General features: G+C 44.4%; 1 protein-coding gene across 3 annotated transcripts in view; it reads left to right on the top strand.

Annotated features, from left to right (window-relative positions):
- Nucleotides 1–19,386, top strand: part of ITGB1 (integrin subunit beta 1) — a 38,992-nt gene extending 19,606 nt beyond the window's left edge. The window contains exons 4-17 of one of the 3 annotated variants that reach the window (XM_074358220.1): nucleotides 647–869; nucleotides 2,254–2,424; nucleotides 2,941–3,179; nucleotides 4,927–5,082; nucleotides 5,819–5,914; nucleotides 6,221–6,310; nucleotides 7,701–7,841; nucleotides 8,005–8,204; nucleotides 9,502–9,740; nucleotides 9,996–10,218; nucleotides 10,834–11,066; nucleotides 12,393–12,559; nucleotides 13,465–13,549; nucleotides 18,182–19,386. In XM_074358220.1, coding sequence (XP_074214321.1) covers nucleotides 647–869; nucleotides 2,254–2,424; nucleotides 2,941–3,179; nucleotides 4,927–5,082; nucleotides 5,819–5,914; nucleotides 6,221–6,310; nucleotides 7,701–7,841; nucleotides 8,005–8,204; nucleotides 9,502–9,740; nucleotides 9,996–10,218; nucleotides 10,834–11,066; nucleotides 12,393–12,559; nucleotides 13,465–13,539 — 2,253 coding nt within the window. In that variant the 3' untranslated portion in view covers nucleotides 13,540–13,549; nucleotides 18,182–19,386. Of the gene's footprint in view, nucleotides 1–646; nucleotides 870–2,253; nucleotides 2,425–2,940; nucleotides 3,180–4,926; nucleotides 5,083–5,818; nucleotides 5,915–6,220; nucleotides 6,311–7,700; nucleotides 7,842–8,004; nucleotides 8,205–9,501; nucleotides 9,741–9,995; nucleotides 10,219–10,833; nucleotides 11,067–12,392; nucleotides 12,560–13,464; nucleotides 13,577–18,181 lie in introns of all 3 variants that reach the window. The other 2 variants (XM_074358219.1, XM_074358221.1) reach the window with 2 other exon arrangements.
- Nucleotides 19,387–19,970: the final 584 nt, after the last annotated feature.

The raw sequence follows: 19,970 nt of genomic DNA, 5'->3' as shown, positions 1-19,970 counted from the left end.
TCTTGACTCTATCGTATAATCACTATTTTTTTTTTAAATAAATTCTAAAAGGCTTGTTTACAATAGTAGCCAATACCTAAATTTTTTTTTCAAGCCTCAAAGAATGCTTACTAGATCTGCTAAATTTGTTGGTCTCCTTTTAGCAAAAGTTTTTAACTTTTCCCTAAACATTGAGTTGTTCAAAACTGAAGGAGTATGCTATATAATATGAGAGACTTCTAAGTATTATTCTAAGGGAAATTTTGGAAAAAGGTATTTGTCAGATATTTGGTTATACGTATTTTTACTGGCTGTTAACCATGCTGAGTACATGATTTCACTGAAGACATTTCTTTGACTAGATACTCTAAATTTGAACATGGAACAGTTAAAATGTGCGCTTAGGTCAGTCCTAAGTATTACTAAAGTAATAAATTACTAGTAGTATATTAGTAATAAAGTTATTACTTTCAAGGGGGAATTTTTAACCAAGAGCACTTACTATGGTTCGGATGAAGGGGGCATTTTGCTTAAAAGCCAGAAATGAAGTACATTAGCTGTGTCATCTGATTTTTGCATTTTAATTGGTTATTTGCAATTATAATTATGTGAGAGGCTTGACCATTGTACTTTTTATTTATACCTATATTTTATGTCATTTTTTTAGACATTTTTACAAGAAGGAATGCCTACTTCTGCACGATGTGATGATTTAGAAGCCTTAAAAAAGAAGGGTTGTCATCCAGATGACATTGAAAATCCCAGAGGCTCCAAAGACATAAAGAAAAATAAAAATGTAACTAATCGTAGCAAAGGAACAGCAGAGAAGCTGCAGCCAGAAGATATTACTCAAATCCAGCCACAGCAGCTGGTGCTGCAGTTACGCTCAGGTACAGAGATCTGTTTCTGCGAACACCTTTGTTTCTGCTTGGGCTTTTTTAACAGCTTTATGGAAGTTTCTGTTGAGGGTTCATTTTCACATGTGGACTGGCGTTCATAAAAGGGTGTTTATGTAATACACTGAGAAATTTTTTGCAGGCACAATTTGTAGGACACACATACTTGAAATAAACATTGCCCGAAGTCCAAAGTAAACCCCATTACAGAGTCAGAGTATTAGACAGAATGGATTTCAGAAAAGGAAAATGTCCATCTTCTGGTATAATTACATAACGTAAAGGCAGCATTTCATCTGTTTTTCCTTTGCTTTTTGTTCGGTATTGTTAAAATATGAAGGTTGTGGTAAGAATGTGTAGCAGCCCCGCATCTGGACAACAGAGAAGACAAGCCCCCTTCCCCCAGTGCCCTCCTCTCAGGAGAGTGGTCCCCCCCGGCCCTGGCACCCCTACTGCACCCGCCACCCCACACCTGCTCCGGCAGGGCTCGGCGACACCACCACCACCAGCCGGGCCCGCCCCCGGCAGGCCGTGTTCCTTTCTCCCCCTCACTGTCCACGGCCATGCAGCGCCTTCGAGCTCCTGGCTCTCCTTTGGCTCCTGCAATAACTTTGTCTCATCGCAGAGCTTCACGGCCTCTTGTTCCTTCCCTTTGTAGTCCGCTTAACTGCTAGTGTTCCTCTCACGGCTCCAGCTGTTCATGTGCTGGAGCACACTTTTCTCTTAAGCTCCAAACGCAGTTACCCAGCTGCCTCCCAGATTTCTATAGTGAGAAGACCTGCAGGTCACAGATGAAGTGCCTTTTCTCCCAAACCTCTTCTTTCTCGTGCATTTCCCAAGTGGATGGTTTCCAGCCCCTCTTCCCCTCATTGTTTCCTTTCAGATCTTTATCTTTTCTCAGAATTTTGCTATAGTTTCTTAATAAGTTTCTTTGTCTCCATAATTCATCTTTAAACCCATTTTTTAGGTGTTCAAAGGTGGAAGTCAGGGTATGTTACTCTGCCATGGAGCCATCCCCTTTGGCAGGGGAGTCTCCACGTGCAGCGTCAGTCTGCACTAAGTCACATGTGCCCCGTGCGAGCCTGCACACCCACCCCGTCTAACCTGTGCTGTTCCCCGTTTTCCTCTGTCGCTGGCCCGTCCTGCCCGATGTGCAGTGGGGCTGCTGTCTTTTTCGTCATCCGCAGGGCCTGGCGTTGTCAGCATTTGTGAATGAAACACCCATTTAGTGTGTACCATGGACTCCCAGGCTCTTGTAAAAATTATGTCAATAATACATTTCATTGTATTGTGTTTAGCTTATAAATCCGATTCACTTGGTTTTTCTCATTTGCTTTTGATTGCTGGCAAGCTAACCTTTCCTAACATGTTTAATCAGGGGAGCCACAGACGTTCACGTTGAAGTTCAAGCGTGCCGAGGACTACCCCATCGACCTCTACTACCTCATGGACCTGTCCTACTCCATGAAGGACGACCTGGAGAATGTGAAGAGTCTGGGGACAGACCTGATGAATAAGATGAAGAGGATTACCTCAGACTTCAGAATCGGTAGGAGTGGTGAGAAAATCGGGGCTCCCCATCAGCATGAGTCCTGGCGTCTTGCTCTTCCCCACACGCTTGTGGGAGAGAGCAGCTGGGTCTTGGCCCTGTCTTCTGGGAGGGCTGAGGGCCTGTCACTCATCTGATGGTCTTCCGGGCTCCTTGCTCCTCTGCTCCTGTAGCTGCCGTGTTATTGATAGTTACAACCCATGGATAATGATTGCATGCTTGTTTTCACAGGAACAACAACTTCGTTTGTTGACTTACTGCATAAACTTGCTGATTACTCAGATTCTGTTTCATTTCTAGTTTACTATGACCACACCTGCCTTTGTGGCCTTAGTCTCATGACACACCTGGATTTTTCATGCAGCGATCTCCATTCCAGATCTCATTATTAAACCCTGATTGTTTCTTGCTAAAGGTTGGCTTACAGATGGTAACAGCGTGGCGCTTCTGTGTGGTTTATCCATCCATCTGTCCACCCTCCATCTGCTCATCTCTGGGTGCATTTTTCCTTCACAGGGTTTGGCTCATTTGTGGAGAAAACTGTGATGCCTTACATTAGCACCACACCAGCTAAGCTCAGGAACCCCTGCACGAGCGAGCAGAACTGCACCAGCCCGTTCAGCTACAAAAATGTGCTCAGCCTCACTGACAAAGGGGAGGTATTCAACGAGCTCGTGGGGAAGCAGCGCATCTCCGGGAACCTGGACTCTCCGGAAGGCGGCTTTGATGCCATCATGCAGGTTGCAGTGTGTGGGGTGAGTGCCGGCGTCTTCTACAGAAGGATGGTATTTATGTGCATTTTAAGTGTGATCCTGGTATCAGTCAGTAGAAAAAAATTACCTTAAACACCATATCAGACTTGACTAATCCCTTGAATTCCTTTCAACTGCAAGCACTTTATAAAAGCATAGTTAGCCATTATGCCCTTGTTTGAGCCCGGCAGCTAGTTCATTTACATGGGCGTTAAAGGCTGGAGCGCTCAGCACGGGAAGCAGTGGGGCGGTTTAGCTGAGGCTGGTGCTCTGGGCTTTGTGCTTGAGAGGGAATTGGGGTCATCCAGGGTGTCCCGGGAGCATTAAAACTGCGTTGATGGACTGTGTCCTTTGGTCAGTTTTCTTCTGCTCATCATCTTTGAAAGGTGTCTTCTTTCTTGTGTGCAAGTCACTCAGAAGGAAAGAACTTTTTAAGTCCTAGTTTGTAAGCTAGATGAGAACATGTATTTTGAGACGTCATATCATATTTGTGGTATTAATTGTGAGGTTTTCAGTAGTAGTGAGGTGATCTCAGTTGGGGTAGTGAGTAGAATTTTATGACCCATTCACCAGCTGAAGGGTTTCAGATGACCTTTTAATGACACAACTGAAGCTGAAACTAGAACATTGTGAGGTAGAGAAAATTTGTCTTCAGTGCCTGCAACTGTCTCAGCCCCCCTCCCCGTTTTCCTTACAGTACCCCTATGCCCTAGGAGACCTTCCTTGGTTCCAGATGCTGCTTAGTGGTGGTTTTTCAGCCGATTTTTAATGTGCTGCCTGATGCCTGTGATGCTAAAGAGGAGCACAAGGTGGTGTCATGTTTGAGAGAACGCTCTTGAGACTGTCAGGTGGGGCTTTGGGTCTCCCGTCACTCCTGATCCTCGGCAGTGTCCCCAGCCGCTCCTGAGGGCTGGCTCCTGCTCCTGGGAAGGGGTGAGATAGGTGTCTCCCGTCGGGCTGTTCTGAAATCCACTGCAGGAGCCCTTACAGAGTGCCATGGGCGCCCAGCAGTGTGTCATGCTCACGAGAGCGACTGCCACTTACTTCTCTCTGTGCGAGACACATTCCACCTGGACTGCCAGCCTTAGTGAGCTGTCCCTGCCTTCACGACGTTTGCAGCCTGATGAGGACAGACACAGATGTGGCTAGTAAATTTAGGCAGATGTGATTGATTATAAAGCCACCATGGAAGAGGACTTTACTGCTAACTTAAGTTTTTTGCTGAGTAAGGTGAAGAATAAAAAAACGACCAAATAAAAGTACTGATGGGTAAGAATGGGTGGCATTAGCAGGTTTTTCTATAATGAAAAATGGAAGACGAAAGCTGGAGGCCTATAAAGGAGGTCTGTGCTGTGGGGGCTGAGGTGGGGTGGCGGAGAGAGACCGCGGCAGTCAGTTAAGGTGTAGCTGAGATGCTTTCACTTAGTCATTAAGCACCTACCGTGTGCCGAGCCCTGTGCTGCCCACTGGGGCTCTGACCCACACGGCAGGGAGCGCACCGTCCAGTGGGAAGAGAGATGTTGACTTTAAAAGATACAGTTTTTGGAGAAGAGCCGATGGAGAGGGCCGACCAGGCAAGGTGGAGCTTCTGGGGGTGGAGGGCGGCCGCCACCGCGAGCAGGCGAGCATTTGGCACAGTAAGGAGACACAGGGCTGGGTTCCTGGGTGGTGGGAGACCACGCAGAGACCAGAGGGTTCTGCTCAGTTATTGCAGGCGGGGTTTTACGGTTGAAATCCTTTTCTTTTCTAGTCACTGATTGGCTGGAGGAATGTGACGCGGCTGCTGGTGTTTTCCACGGATGCCGGGTTTCACTTTGCTGGAGATGGGAAGCTTGGTGGCATTGTTTTACCGAATGATGGACAGTGTCACCTGGAAAATGATGTGTACACAATGAGCCATTATTATGTAAGTGCTGAGCTCCCACCACGTGGACGGGCTCTGGGCTGACTCTAGGTGTCTGATACCAAGAGCACCATGGGTGACCAGCCTGTGGGTTTTTCAGGGCTTGGGGTTTTGTTATTTTGGTAAGTTGGGCCCTGGTCTGATGTCAGGAAAGCTGGTGTTGCTGTTTCAAGGCTGTGGCTTTGCGCTTGCTTCCTTCCGTGTAGATGAGGGCAGGAGCGATGGGAGCTGTGGCTCTGGACTCTGCATCTCAGCCTGCAGCACGGTCTCCTTGCGGGCTCCGTGGGCGGCACGCTCGATGAATCGTGTGTGTAGTCTTACGCTCCTCACTTATATGTGAGTCACAGGCAGAGGCGCCCTGCCTCTAGTGAAAGCAAAGATTGGCAGGTGATTCAAGTTCTGGGAGCATTTAAGGCTTGCTGAGTCTTGGTCTTATGTGATGGATTTGCAGCCTTTAATTACTGGCAATTCTTTAATTTCATTGTTCTAACATTAATATACATAGATAATCTTACTCTTTAAAACCTTTTTATCATGGGAATTTCTACACACACTTAAAGATAGAAGAGGACTAGAAACCCACTACACACCAGCCCCTGTAGCAGTGATTTCTGTTCTCAAGCTGCCTTGCAAAAGCAAGCCGGTCACATCTGCAGGTCATTTTTATTTTCAGAAAGTATTGAAAAACTGGAAGAGGGTGGATGTCATTCATACTAAATTTTATTACTTACTTTCTTAGGATTATCCTTCTATTGCTCACCTTGTCCAGAAACTAAGCGAAAATAACATTCAGACGATTTTTGCAGTTACTGAAGAATTTCAGCCTGTTTACAAGGTAAATGTGTACATGTGTGATCAAAGAGAACACAGCGCTGGACCCTTTTTGTTCAGTCGTTAGAGGCTAAGTGATGAATCTGAAGTGTGGGAGCATCACCAGCTAGACAGAAGGGGTTTTACAGAAGTGGTTTATATTAAGTTTTAGTTACATTATAAAGCCAGATGTTCTTAGGTCTGACTCCTTGAGATACTTAGGAAATGTGTAGGGAACTGTTATTTACAAATATGTAGTAGGTACACAGTAGACACCAACTGGCTGAATGCAGAGTACTTTTGTATTATATGTTTTATCTTTTACTTGCAGGAACTGAAAAATTTGATCCCCAAGTCAGCAGTAGGAACATTATCTGCAAATTCCAGCAACGTGATTCAGTTGATCATTGATGCGTACAATGTGAGTGCACTTTAAATAGGATCTGTTTGGGGCAATACCCTGTTGAGAATACTTTGCTCAAAAAAAGTAAAACTTCCTGATGCACAATTTAGGAAGCCCTGAGGACAACGTGAAACTTAAGATTTTGTATACCTGGAAGAAAAACTCATATTCTCTTACAAAAGTGTAACTAATTTCGTAGCCTAAACAACACAGAAGTAGAACAAAGGCACGTGGGGAAAATTTCTGAATATCTGTCTGGATGTCGTTAAGCAGTGGGTCTCCCTGTGGGAAAGCAAGTGTGACACAGCTCACGTTTAGATCTGTAGGTTCACCTCAGGCTCGTTCCCTCCCCACAGTGTCCGGCAAAGAGCCGTCTGTCCAGGTGGACTGTGCCAGAAAAGCTTTTCTGCTGATTCTTCTCTTGTCTGTGTTCCAAGGACATGGTTTCTGTTCTCGGGAGGTGCACATGTGGTCATACGTGCACATACTGTAAAATATATGTGAATGTAAATGTGTTTTAAGATGTTTTAAGAGATCTGTAAGGTTTTTGCCCCCCACGTGGGGAATTGAAACCAAAGAGGACTTGTTTTCTCCATCTAGGGTATAAGTCACGGTGCTTTAGTGACGCCCATTAGGCTGGGCGGTGGCCGCTGTCCTTGTCGGGGGCTGGGACGTAACGGTGACCCCTGGTGTTGCATGTGCTCTGCCCCGACCCTTCTGCAGGTTGAGTTTTAGGTATTTTTTTTTTTAACCTCGTGCAAGGGGTTCCTGAAGTATTTTGGAAAGAACCTACTCGGAGAGAAGTTTTTACAAAGGTTTTCTAGAGTCTGGCTGGTCCATCTTCCGTGCAGTTGTGCCCCTTCCTCACAGAAGACCCAGTGCTTTCCTGACGCGCAGCCTTCTCCATGTCCTTAGCCGACTGAAGTTCTCAAGAATCCTCCTGCTTGGGTTTTTTGGTTTTTTTTTTTTTTTTTGGTTGAGGGTAAGGCCCAGGGCTCTGATGGCCCCTGAGCGCGTGTCCCCAGGCTGTAGGGGGTGGGCCATGGACCCTGGGCCTAGTGCCCTGGGAGCGATGGGGCCAGTGGAGAGCGCGGCCTGTGAAGAAGGGACAGTTCTGAGCTCTCAGGGCTCCTTGTAACTAGACCTGGGTCCTCACTGACGTTTTAATTCAGTAGTTAAATGGGAATACTCTTCTGTCATGGACGCTATTCTGAAGAATGGGTCTTTACTCATTAGCGCCTATTTCTCTGTGTTCTGTTTTGTAGTCACTAAGGATTTGGCTTCAAGTATTTTATTTAAATGATACTGTTTTCGTAATAGTTTATTTTACCCACTGGTTTTATGCACTCAGCTTACTTTATAGTAGCATTTGTTTGCATTTCCTCAGTATAACTGGTCTGTCTTTTAGTCCCTCTCCTCAGAAGTCATTTTGGAAAACAGCAAGTTGCCAGAAGGCGTAACAATAAATTACAAGTCTTACTGCAAGAATGGGGTGAATGGAACGGGGGAAAACGGGAGAAAGTGCTCCAACATTTCCATTGGCGATGAGGTACGCGGTGTAGACGTTTGCTGAAGAATAGAAAAAAGTGCTTGTTTGTAAACAATCTAGTTTGTAGTTTGAGAATTAGTTAAAGAACTATAATTTGAGTAGCTTTTTGAAAAATTTTTAGTAGATTTAAATTGCTTAGTTGTTAATCTTTTTTTCTTTCAAGGTTCAATTTGAAATCAGCATAACTTCAAATAAATGTCCAAATAAGGATTCTGAAACGATTAAGATTAAGCCTCTGGGCTTCACTGAGGAAGTGGAGATTATTCTTGAATTCATCTGCGAATGTGAGTGCCAGAGCGAAGGCATCCCCAGCAGCCCCAGGTGCCATGATGGCAACGGGACGTTCGAGTGCGGGGCCTGCAGGTGAGCTGGGGCCACGTGGCGGTCGGGGCCACGTGGCGGTCGGGGCCACGGGGGCAGGCACTGGCCGCAGCACAGAGGTGACTGTCGCCCCCGCAGGGCCGCCTGAGGACCTCCTGTGTGCTATTTGATGACTTTCACTCTGAAAGACTCTCACAGCCGCGCAGAGTGGGTATTTAACACATGGTTAAGGTTGCTCTGGGGTTTTTCTCTCACATGGTATCAGTCTGAATTCTCTAGAGCTAAATGAGCTTATTCAAAATATGTTCACAGAAACATGTTTTAGAAACATATTAGACTTACCAGAGTGATTTTATCTGGGAAGTGGAGTTAGGAAGCAGTGAGAGATGTTGACCTTGTACTAAATGTCCATCTTCATTGTTGGAATAGTTTTTTAAAGATAAATACATTTTGTAAAATGAAGACAGTATTTTAGAACATAAAATCTGCTACTAACAAAACTGATCAAATTATTTTAAATTTTCACACGGGTTACTTTTTAATTAAACATTAAAGTAGAATATACTCTGAATACAGCTTTCTCCTTAGGAGAATAGGAGGGAAGAATATTTTGATCTCAACGTCAGCCCCAAGTGACTAGTCTTTGAAGAAGTTTTAAACATGATAAAAATAAATTGGCTGCGTTTTGCCATCAGTTGCTAAGAGGTCTGTTATGTAGAAACGGAACAATTAAAATGTAACGTTTTGTTTTTCCCTGTTGTACAAAACCTGGGTTGTGTAGACCCGTTTTAGTAAAACATTATTTAGAGGATTATCTTGAGAATGTTTTGCATGCCTGCCTTTTGTAAATTTACCAGGTACAGGACTAGTGTATTTAGTGTCTGTAAACACTCAGTGTCCTAAAAATATACAGTGTGTCTGGAAAGTCTGGACCCGTAGCTTATTTTTAAGCTGTGTATTCTCAGATGATATGCTCGGTATGTTTTTCTCCCATTTCTGTGCACCTTTTGGGGTGTGTTTATTGTACTTTGGGTGAACAGTTGACCTGTTGCTTCACCTGTAATAGCAAACGTGATAAATAGCGTATCATGCGCTCTAAAAAGAAGTTTATGCTGTGTTTCTGGAAGTTTTGTCACCTATGGGTTGCCAGGCTGTGTTTTCACCTTGGGCGCCTTCCTGAGAAGGGGGTTCCTTCGGCCCTTGCGTGGGCGCCTTGGGGCCCGAGACTGCCCGTGTCACCAAGTCATGAGAGGTGGCGCTGGCTGTCTGGCTCCCTGTCCCCAGCGTCTCGTGCTCGGAGTGGCCTCCACTCACGTGGCCACCATCTCGGCCCATCCAGGTGCAACGAGGGCCGCGTGGGGAGGCAGTGCGAGTGCAGCACGGACGAGGTGAACAGCGAGGACATGGACGCGCACTGCCGCAAGGAGAACAGCTCCGAGATCTGCAGCAACAACGGCGAGTGCGTGTGCGGCCAGTGCGTGTGCCGCAAGAGGGACAACACCAACGAGGTCTACTCTGGCAAGTTCTGTGAGTGCGACAACTTCAACTGCGACCGCTCCAACGGCCTCATTTGCGGAGGTAGGGGCCGGGCTGCGGGGGTGGGGGGAGCCTGTCTGCCTGGGGGGAGGGCTGCGGTGGGGAGGAAGGGCTGCAGGTGCTGACAGAATGGGCCCTGTCGCACACTAGGAAGGGTGCAGCATTTGCTTCCTGAACAGAGAAAGGGCAGCCTGGAGGGTGGCTCCATCCCTTGGACGCTCGTTCTTCCATATTATTGCTTATTTCTCCTTTCCAGTCAGTGCTGTGATCTGACGGTCTTACCATCTTTAATTGCAGGAAACGGTGTCTGCAAGTGTCGCGTGTGCGAGTGCAACCCCAACTACACGGGAAGCGCGTGTGACTGCTCCTTGGACACGTCCTCCTGCCTGGCCGTCAACGGGCAGATCTGCAATGGCCGGGGCGTGTGTGAGTGCGGCGCCTGCAGGTGCACGGACCCCAAGTTCCAGGGGCCCACCTGCGAGATGTGCCAGACCTGCCTCGGGGTCTGCGCTGAGCACAAGTGAGTGTCCCGACACCCGAGGCTGCCTCCCGCTGTCGCGTGGTCCAGAGGGGTCATGCCCTAGGGGACGTCTGCCTCCCTGAAGCCACCTTCAGTCTTCGGGCTTCCTTCTGGGTAGCGCGCGTTTGTGTGCGGTGTTGAGGTGTGTCCTGGGGTTGGGGGGCGCATAATTTCAGTCTGAATTTGCTGTGTGATTGAATCGTGTGGTAACCTTCATTAAATTAGCATTACCAGTTGCTTAATTAACTGTCTTGGGCCTAAACAAAGCAATGTGGAAGGTTTTGCCTTTTGAAGAACTACTATCGTACCAGCAGAACATTGTTTAAATTATTTTGGTTTTATGCTAAATAATACCCAGTAGGACTAGTTTATTGCTTTCCTATTTCTTTTGGAGGATTTTTGTTTGAACTGTAATAAATCTGTAATTTCACTTGGGAAACTAGCATCTTTTTGTTCAGTTTCCCCATCAGGAAGTGGCATACATCTCTTCATTTATTCAGATCTTTCATAGCTCCTGGTTTAATTTTGTCAAATTTTGAGTCCAGCACACAAAATAATCTTGAAGGAAATACTTGTTTCAAATAATGATGTAAAGGTATGACTCTGTTTCCCCAGAGAGTGTGTTCAGTGCCGAGCCTTCGATAAGGGAGAGAAGAAGGACACGTGTGCCCAGGAGTGCTCCCACTTCAACGTCACCAAGGTGGAGAGCCGGGACCGGCTGCCGCAGCCAGGCCAGGTGGACCCCCTGTCCCACTGCAAGGAGAAGGACGTGGACGACTGCTGGTTCTATTTCACCTACTCGGTGAACGGGAACAACGAGGCCACGGTGCACGTGGTGGAGACTCCAGGTGGGGGGGCTCGCGCTCGCTGTGGGTCTTCCTCCTGCTCCAGCTGCTGGCAGGGGCCCAGCACAGCTGTGCTGCTTCAGGCTCAGGCTGAGACATCCGTGATCTCAGAGCATGAAGTAGGATTTAATTAACCACGTGGGAGGGACGGGGAGGAGAAGGCAGGCTGTAGGTTCCCGCGGGGAGTGTTGGCAGGCTCGGGTCATGCGCGCCCCGAGCGCCAAGCCCACGGCAGGCGCCCCGCGAGCAGCCTTCATCCCTGAGCTTCACCTAGGCTTGGAAAGCATACAGCCTGACTTTGAAACATTTTTATCTTAGCTTTTTTAGGTGCTCTTTATATTTTTTGGAATTTTCTACATTTGTGTGCAGGTTTTCATGGGAATATAAGGTTTAATTTCTCTTGGATAAATATTAGGAATGGATTTGGGGGCCATATGATAAGCATATGTTCAACATCAGAAGAGACACAGCCAGACTGGTTTTTAAAGTCTCTGTTTTGCATTTTCAGACACGTGTTTTACAGATTCTCCCCATCTGTGCTTCCTTGTCTTTTCATTTTCTTAAGTGTCTTCTGAACACCAGAAGTTTAATTTTTTTTTTTTTCTGGTAGGGAGGAGGTAACTAGGTCTCCTTGCTTATCCAAGCCCCAGGGCCGCATGCTTGTTAAGCACTTGCTCTGCCCCTGAGCTGTGGCCTCTTTCCCCAGACACTTGAATTTTGATGGACTACAATTTACCAAGTCTTCCTTTTATTACTATTATATGAGAACTCTGCCTTATTCAAGTTCTTAAGGGTTTTCCTCTTGTGTTTTCTTCTGGAAGTTTTATAGTTTCCAGTTCCCCACTTGGGTCTGTAGACCACGTCGAGCCCGTCTCAGAACAAGGTGGGAGGCGCGCTGCTCTGCTTACAGCCCAGCCCCGCTTCTTGAGAAGACTGAGCTTTCCCCGCCTTTGGTGCAAACCCGGCGCCCTTGTGCGCGGGCCGCCCTCTCCCCCTGCTCCGCCCGTTAGTCTATGCGTCCGCCTCTGGCGGCGCTGTGCCAGCCTCCTTGGTGTCGCTGGTAGCGGGGTTGTCCAGCTTTGTTCTTTCCTCAGTGTTTGTGATTTATGCCTAGGTATTTCATGATTTTTAGTGCTGTTGTGGAAGGTACTACTTTCTAGATTTCAGTTTCCAATATGTAGAAATCGATTTCTAAATAATGTACGGAAGTGTGAATTGTTTGCATTCCCTTTACCGTGCAGACTGCAGCCAGTCCGGCGCTCTGCGGCTCTGCCGTGCCCTGCCCGTCCTGGTCCTGCATGTGCTCACCCTGTGCCTCTTCCGTTGCAGAGTGCCCCACCGGCCCAGACATCATTCCCATTGTGGCCGGGGTGGTGGCTGGCATTGTCCTCATTGGCCTTGCGTTGCTGCTGATTTGGAAGCTTTTAATGATCATTCATGACCGAAGAGAATTTGCCAAATTTGAAAAGGAAAAAATGAATGCCAAATGGGACACGGTAAGTTGGAAAACCTCTAAAAAGGAAGGTGATCCACAGAGTGAGTGTAACACTTCTAAGACGTGTTTATTACAGTCCTCTTTAAATCTTGTATTCCCCCAAAGTGCATTATTCAGAAAACTTACACTTAGCAAAAAACAGAAAAAACATCTTAAATACATTCTATTAAATAAGACAAAACAATTGTAAGAATATTTCCTCTGGTTACTGTGGTCAGTGTTTTTATTTCATTAATTACTTTGATCTTAAATCCGCTCTCCTGCCTCTTCTCATGAAGAGTGGAACCCTGAGTAGTGTCTGTATAATAGGCTGTGCAGTGGAATGCTGCCTTCTGTCTTTTGTTTTCAACAAAGAACCTGAGGTGGAAGCAGCCAGACTCAAAAGGCTGCAGACTGACTCCATTTATATGACAGTATGGAAAAGGCAGACCTCTCAGGGCAGAAATGAGATAATGGTTTCCAGGGTCTGGACCTGGGGGAAGGGCAGCAGGCGTCTTGGGACGATCTCCGTTGTGGGTGTGTTCATGCACGTGAGAATTCATGGCACTCTGCACTTAAGCAGGGTATATTTTACTCTCTGCAAATGTAAAGTCAGTAAACTTTGTTTTATAGAATCATTTGAAAATGTGCATGGCTGACAGTTCGTGCCAGCACTCGGGTTTGAGTTATGGTCCCCGGGTGCCCATCTCTTGCTACGTGAAAGCAGTGGCACTCTTCAGTATTTCAAATTGAAAATGAATCTTAAGTCATTTGCATTTTACTACAATTTGCTTGGGTTTTTGAAAAAAATTAACGAGTTTCAGAAGTGTTAAAATAGTAAAAATTTTCTTTTATAGTGTTTAAACACGATATGTGTTGTCAGTTTTTTTCTGATGAAATCATTAGAAACTATTTCTTTTACTTTAGCAAGAAAATCCGATTTACAAGAGTCCTATTAATAATTTCAAGAATCCAAACTATGGACGTAAAGCTGGTCTCTAAGTGGCCGTCGGTATTCTCCTCCGTCTTGTCTCTGCATGTGAGATGGGTCCTTCTCTGCTGCACTGTGTGTCCTTCATCACTCTTGCTTTTCTTGCTTTTAAGTCTGGCTTTATTTATATGGCTCTATTATGGCTTTTGTTTTTGTGTGTGAATTTAGTGTTTAGAAGGGCTTTAAATTACGCTTCATGGTGTGGAAGCAGCAGCCGTGTTGTAGTGAAAAGACAGTGTGCCTTGTGGTCAGACTCCACGGGTTGGGTCCCAGCTCTTCCACTGGTTAGAAGGGCCCTGGTCCTCCACTGCCGGGGCCCGGGGCTCTCGGACGGGGGAGAGGGGGCGGTAATCAGACTGCAGAGGATGGGGGGTGGTTTTGAGCCAGTGGGTTGCAGTCTCACATTCCTCCCAGAGTCTGATGCTTCAGGTGATGGTGCTGTCCTCGTATAATAAGTTATGTAAGTTTTAGGGTGAAATAGTGAAATTAAGGGCCAAATAGAAGAATAAATGTCATCTGGCATAACATCTGTATAATTTATAACTATAACATCATTGTTAGTGTGTCTAGAAATATTTTGAAAATCTTTAGTTCTTGATAGTATCTTGAAATTCCATTAAAAACCAGAACCTTTTACTAATATATATATTTATATTTTTCTTGTTAGTTATTGAATAATAATTCTAATATTCAAAGCTAACATTGAACTTTTTTGGAAAGATAACAAGGAGTTTAAAGAGAAAATCCCATTACACTTTTAAATAAAAACTTAGTTGAAAATGTCATGGTTGGAATAAAGCTTGGTTTACCTCTTCTCTGAGCTAGGGTCAGTGATTCTGGTGTCTGTTTTACCTGGATGACAGGTTTTTCATTTTCTCTTTTATCATTAGTGGACAGGATTCCTCCTTATAACTGAATTTTCATGAAATGCTTTCTGCATATTTTAATATAATTATGTAAGCCCCTGAAACTCTCTGATCCAAAGGTTGTGATTAGAACCAGTTCTCCTGACTGGTGAGCTGGGACTCTGCTGCCCTTCCCAGGTACTTTCATTCATATTTCACATATGAGAAAACTGAGGCGCAGGAGGGTTTGGTGACTTGATCACGGTCACATGACTAGTTAGTGGAAGAGCTGAGATTCCACCCAGCTGCTGGGCTCCGGGGTCCGGGTTCTTAACCACTGCCTCGTACTGGCAGCGGTCACGTCTGCAGGGGGCGCTGTTGCCTGGTTAGGAGGAGGTAGATCACTCCTTACAGAAAGGTACAAGCTTTTGACATTTCTGGTAACTTAACAGTGACAGTGTTAAATGTTTGCCCTATGCAGGAGTGTTGGAGAAACGGGAAGCCCCCTATGTCACCTAGACACCAACTCTTCAGGTTTGCTTATTCACTCTGCTGGACGCGTGTAACAAATAAGTTCTCCAAATATGCAAGGTTTAATGTTTCTAAGAGATACAGGAAGTACTGATAACATTAGAAACCATTGCTTGTCAGACTTTTATTTTACTTCTAAGCAGATTTTAAGACTGTTGAAATGGCAAAGTTAAATTTGATGGCAGAAAATTACAGATTCATACATGGGCAGTCTGGTATATTTTCTTGTTAGTATGAGACTTGATAAATTCTTTTCTTTCTCACTTTATACTTTTCCAGAAAATCATTTTCAGAAGGAATCAGATTTGCTAGGATTTTTTTCCTTCTTTTTTTTGGTAGGTCAAAAACAGTCAGACATTCACAATTTCATATGGTTACTTCTTATATGAGAAAAATTTCTCTCCTGTTGAAAGGTGAAATTTTCATCTTTGCTATATGTTAAATTGTACTTCGAAGGAAATTATTGATAAATTAATAGTGAGACTTAATGTTTTTATTGTTAACTCAATTTTTGGCTAAAATATTCCTTCTTCAGCCAAAATAAGCATTTTGAATAATTCATGAAGCAAAAGTTTGATAAGTATTTATTAGTGAAATCCAAGCAAATGAGTGGCTACAGGTTATTCTGAGATGTTTTCTCAAGAAAAATAAAGTAGAAATAAACAATAGAAATTAATGAATAAGCATTAAGAAATTAAAATAAATCATGGCTTATAAAGCACTTGGTCCAATATGGGACCAAGGCTTACCAATTAATTAATTATTCCATTAACATGTCAGGTAATAGGCAGACACTGTAATTATTTCAGCACATCAGATTTCTCATGTAGGTACATTAAAAAAAATCAAATTATCAAGTTTATAATTGTTAAAGTGGATTGAAAAGTCGCCCCTCACTGCTGTTAAGCAGATTTGAATGTGAATAAGGTGAATCTCCCACAGTTGTGCAGGGTTTTTCCAGTTCGTTCCAGAGATGGGGCGGCAGCCACCACTGTCGGCCCTTCCACAAGGAGCTCAGGGCGGCGCTTTGCCGAGCGCCCAGGACTTTACTGCCCAGCATGCCCTGTCCTCTTGATTTAAGTAGGCCTTGCTTTTGGTCAGGGTCGGGAGGGCTGCACTCTGAGCCATGGTAACTAACCTGCGTTGTAGCTTACCCCCGTTACGATGATGCCCGACACAGTTTAATCTTACCTCTAACCTTGCATGTTCAACTTCTGTTTGGATGGACTTTGAAATAATAAATACAAATGTTGTATATACGAAAAGGCAGACTTTTCTCCCAAGGTAAGTTCTGCCATTTAAATCCTGTCTTGGATTTATCTGTAACTTTGGTGGTTTTTTCTTTTCTTTTTTGTTTTCTGGATTTTTTGGTGGTAGTTGTTACCTCCCTTAAAATAATCTTAAGTATTAAAATTAGGCTTATGTAATGCATTATTTTAAAGAAAAGTAAATGGTAATTTATTTCCCCAGCATATTTGAAAGAACAGGCAGTCCTAGCCTCTTACACAGATAGGAAGATGGAAGTAATGTGACTGACTTGTCAGGAGTGTTTTTGCTCGAGATCCCTGCCTCCAGTACGAAGTGTCTTCACGGTCATGTATTAGCTCCGGTGGGGATCGGAGCTCAGACTCTGATACCCTGTATGACTGTTATCATCCGTATCACAAAATGCTGATCTCTGAGGGATTTTGAGTGCCTGTGTGTTTCAGAAAGGACCGGTCACTTGGTGTTTTGCGGGGTGGGGCTAAGGCACGTTGTCAACTGTCACTTGGTGTCCAGACCAACTGCTGAGCTGAAGTCAGGGTGGTTACGCGGTGTCTCTCGGGACCCACCCCACGTACTGTGCTTGGCCACAGCGATCTGCCTGCCTGCAGGAGAATTGTCTCCTCAGCGTGGCACATTAGACGGTCAGTCTGAGACTGTCTGCTTTCTTGGCTCCTCCCTTCCCTGCCCCTCAAAACACCCACATGCACCCTCAGAAATATCCGAACTCTGTTTCTACTGAAATGTGCCATTCTTTCCCCAACACTGCAGGTGAACTTGGATTTTGTATGTTTCTATTTACCTTTCAGTGTTTTATCTGTGGTCACTTTCACTTTGAAAATATCCCTAATCTTCTCAAAGTCAATCCTTTTGTTCTTATACTGTTCCCATTTTATGTACATAATTCTACTTTGTACTGTGTCAAAGTGCTTTAATTTATTTTCATCTTTGTCATCCACCAGACCGTACCCTCCTGGGAGGCAGACATTGTGGCAATTAAAACCAGATCCGAACAGAATCTCAAGTGAAGTGTAGATAATGTGTAAAAGCAAAAATTATTGTTGAGGTGCTTTCTTATAAATATTTTAAAAAATCACTTCAAATAGTTCTATAATAAGATACAAAGCTAAACAGCATTTCAAAATCTAAATTTTTTTCCTAAAAACTTAATGTTCTATGTTTCTGTTGGATTTGTACTGTTACTTCCTCTGCTGTAGGATTATTTGGCTGTATCTCTCACCTGACTTCCTAGTACAGGGGGATAGGAGTGCTGTAGCAGACACTGAAGTGTATCACTCAGCGTAAGGGGTTTCTTAAGAACATAGTAAGAGTGTGGGATGTATGTTATTTTCTTGTTGGTATATTTTGGATCTTGAAAGAGCTTGTGTTTATGGCTTGAAGTCATTTACTGGGCTTGAGTTCAGTACTCTTTAGTAAAACATAGTATTGCAGTAAAAATAAAACATTTCATCAATACGATATCAAAAAATAACAGTTATTTCATGAAGAATAATTATTTTTATTGAAGCAAATTAGGCAGCGTGATGGCTGGGAGGAGGAGGCACTACCCTGAGTGGCACCGACAGCCTCAGCCAGCTCCCAGCAGTGTCATCACCCCCCTCGCAGAGGTGAAGTCAGGCATCCTGGGAACTGTCAGGCTGCTCTGTGCACAGTGAAGGATTGAGAGGCAGGCAGCTGATGGGAGGAGAGTTAATTCTTCCTTGTAATACGTTCAAAACCAGTTTAAAAGGGAGAAGCCGTCACTGCATACCTGCCAGTGGAGGAAGGGATTCAGAAATGATGCCTGGTGACAGGGGCATCTCAGACTTGAGAGCACAGCTTTCATTTTTAATTTTTGTGTTAAATTTAATTAATGCCTTTTTAAAAACAGTGTGATATCTGGGCAGATAAAATGGAAGCAACTTCTGAAAATGATTGTAGCTTTCAGTGTTGTTTGTAAATAACACTGCATGACTTTAGTAGAGTGGCTGATCTTTTTTCTCCCTTTTTTTAGGGTGAAAATCCTATTTATAAGAGCGCCGTGACAACTGTGGTCAATCCCAAGTACGAGGGGAAGTGAGCCCCGTCTCGCGAGCCACAGCACTGGGTGCAGCGCAGCCCCTGCGGTCACGGCGAGGGCTTGGAGCGCGCCGGGCCGCCCTCAGGTGCACATTCTGAAAATGTACAATATGTATAGTTTGAAGATTTTTTTTATTATTTTGAAAATAATGTTATAATCAATACCAGGGACTGACAGAGACTTGAGACAGGAATGGGCATCCTTGTGAGCTGAGGTCTCGTCGTGCCTCTCTGACCTCTTCTCCTGACTGGGATCCAGCTTCTGTTGGATTCAGTGAGATTTCTGATGGGATCGGAGGGGCGGCGGTTGAAGGGATGAGTCTGATGAGAGTTTGTTAAGCACGCATTAAACCTGATTTTTAGCTTTGCGGGTATGTCCGTTTTCAGTTATACAGAATCCAGAGTTAATGTCCTGCCAGCTGGTAAGAACTGTTTTAAATTTTCTCTCCTGCTATTTGCCTGTTAGACATGACTGGTGACATATCTGAGAGATGAGGATGTTGAGAGTTACTGATGTAAAATAATTTTGAAGTCTTAGGTCTGCAAAGGCCATGGGGAAAAGTCAGAGTTAGGAAGGGAAAATATAGCTTTAAAACCTGTGTGCCATTTTAAGAGTTACTTGCTCTGGGTAACTTTTATGCCTTCTCTTTTTAAATTCAAGCCTTGGATAAAAGTATTGGGAAATTTTCTGCAAAAAAGTCCTTGATTTAGCATTATTTACATAAAGGCCTTAATTTACACAGCATTTGCTGAATTGGGGACCTTTGGGTGAATTTATTTTATCTTACTCATTTTATTTTGTTTAAAGCCTGGTGCTTTTTATCACCTCTTCTAATCATGCGTTTGTTTGCAGTTGTGGGTAGGACCCTGTTTATCAGTACTTTTTTGTTGCTGTTTAGCTGTACATTTGCCTTTTAACGAGCACGTGAACTCGTCCCGTGGCGCAGGCAGTAGCCGTCGCTCACGCAGTGCTTGGAGTTAGCGCGTTAACGCTAGACCACGTGCATTCACTGCTCACGGAGTTCCCCCTGGGTTTCATACTAGTCACATTCTTTTAAGTGCCTTTTAATTTTAACAGTTCACTTTTTACAATGCTGTTTACTGAAGTTATTTATTAAATAAAAATGCCTGAAATACTCACATTGGGTGTTTTGGCTCTATATGGATATACCTTTATTCAGTCAATGTGCATGAAATTTTTATAGTTTAAAGAGATTGACTAAAAAAATGTCTGGTCAGTGAGGATTTCACCCTAAAAGCTAAAAGAAAAGGAGAGGGGTGAGAGAGGGAAAAACAAGAGGAGGAGGGGCGGGGGAGAGACTGTCTAGGGCTGTGTAAATAATTTTGGGTAAATCCTCTTCCCTGCCCTAGGAGATGGGTTTCTTCCCTGCATTAAGCAGAATTAACTCTTTACGAACATTTTCTTAAAGCTGTTAACTAGAAGCTGCAAATTGTGTCATTTTACTTAAAATACAGATGGGGAATCGTTACTGTTCTGATAATGAAATTTTAATTTTCATTTGGCTTCATTTATGTAGAAAGTATATATATCCATAAAAAATACTTGCATAAAGCTTATTGAAAGAGATATATTCCGTCCTGGAACACGTACCGCGCATCGGAGATTTGGGGGAGGGCTGTGGGAAGGTTCCAGCTCTGCCAGCCTCTCACATTTGCAGTGCCCCTCCCATTGTTAGAGATTGGTATCTGATATCCTTTTTACT

The sequence above is a fragment of the Camelus bactrianus genome, chromosome 35, assembly GCF_048773025.1.
Source record: "Camelus bactrianus isolate YW-2024 breed Bactrian camel chromosome 35, ASM4877302v1, whole genome shotgun sequence".
Classification (NCBI taxonomy): Eukaryota; Metazoa; Chordata; class Mammalia; order Artiodactyla; family Camelidae; genus Camelus; species Camelus bactrianus.
The sequence above is the reverse complement of the archived record's forward strand: the minus strand, read 5'-3'. Positions and strand labels throughout refer to the sequence as shown.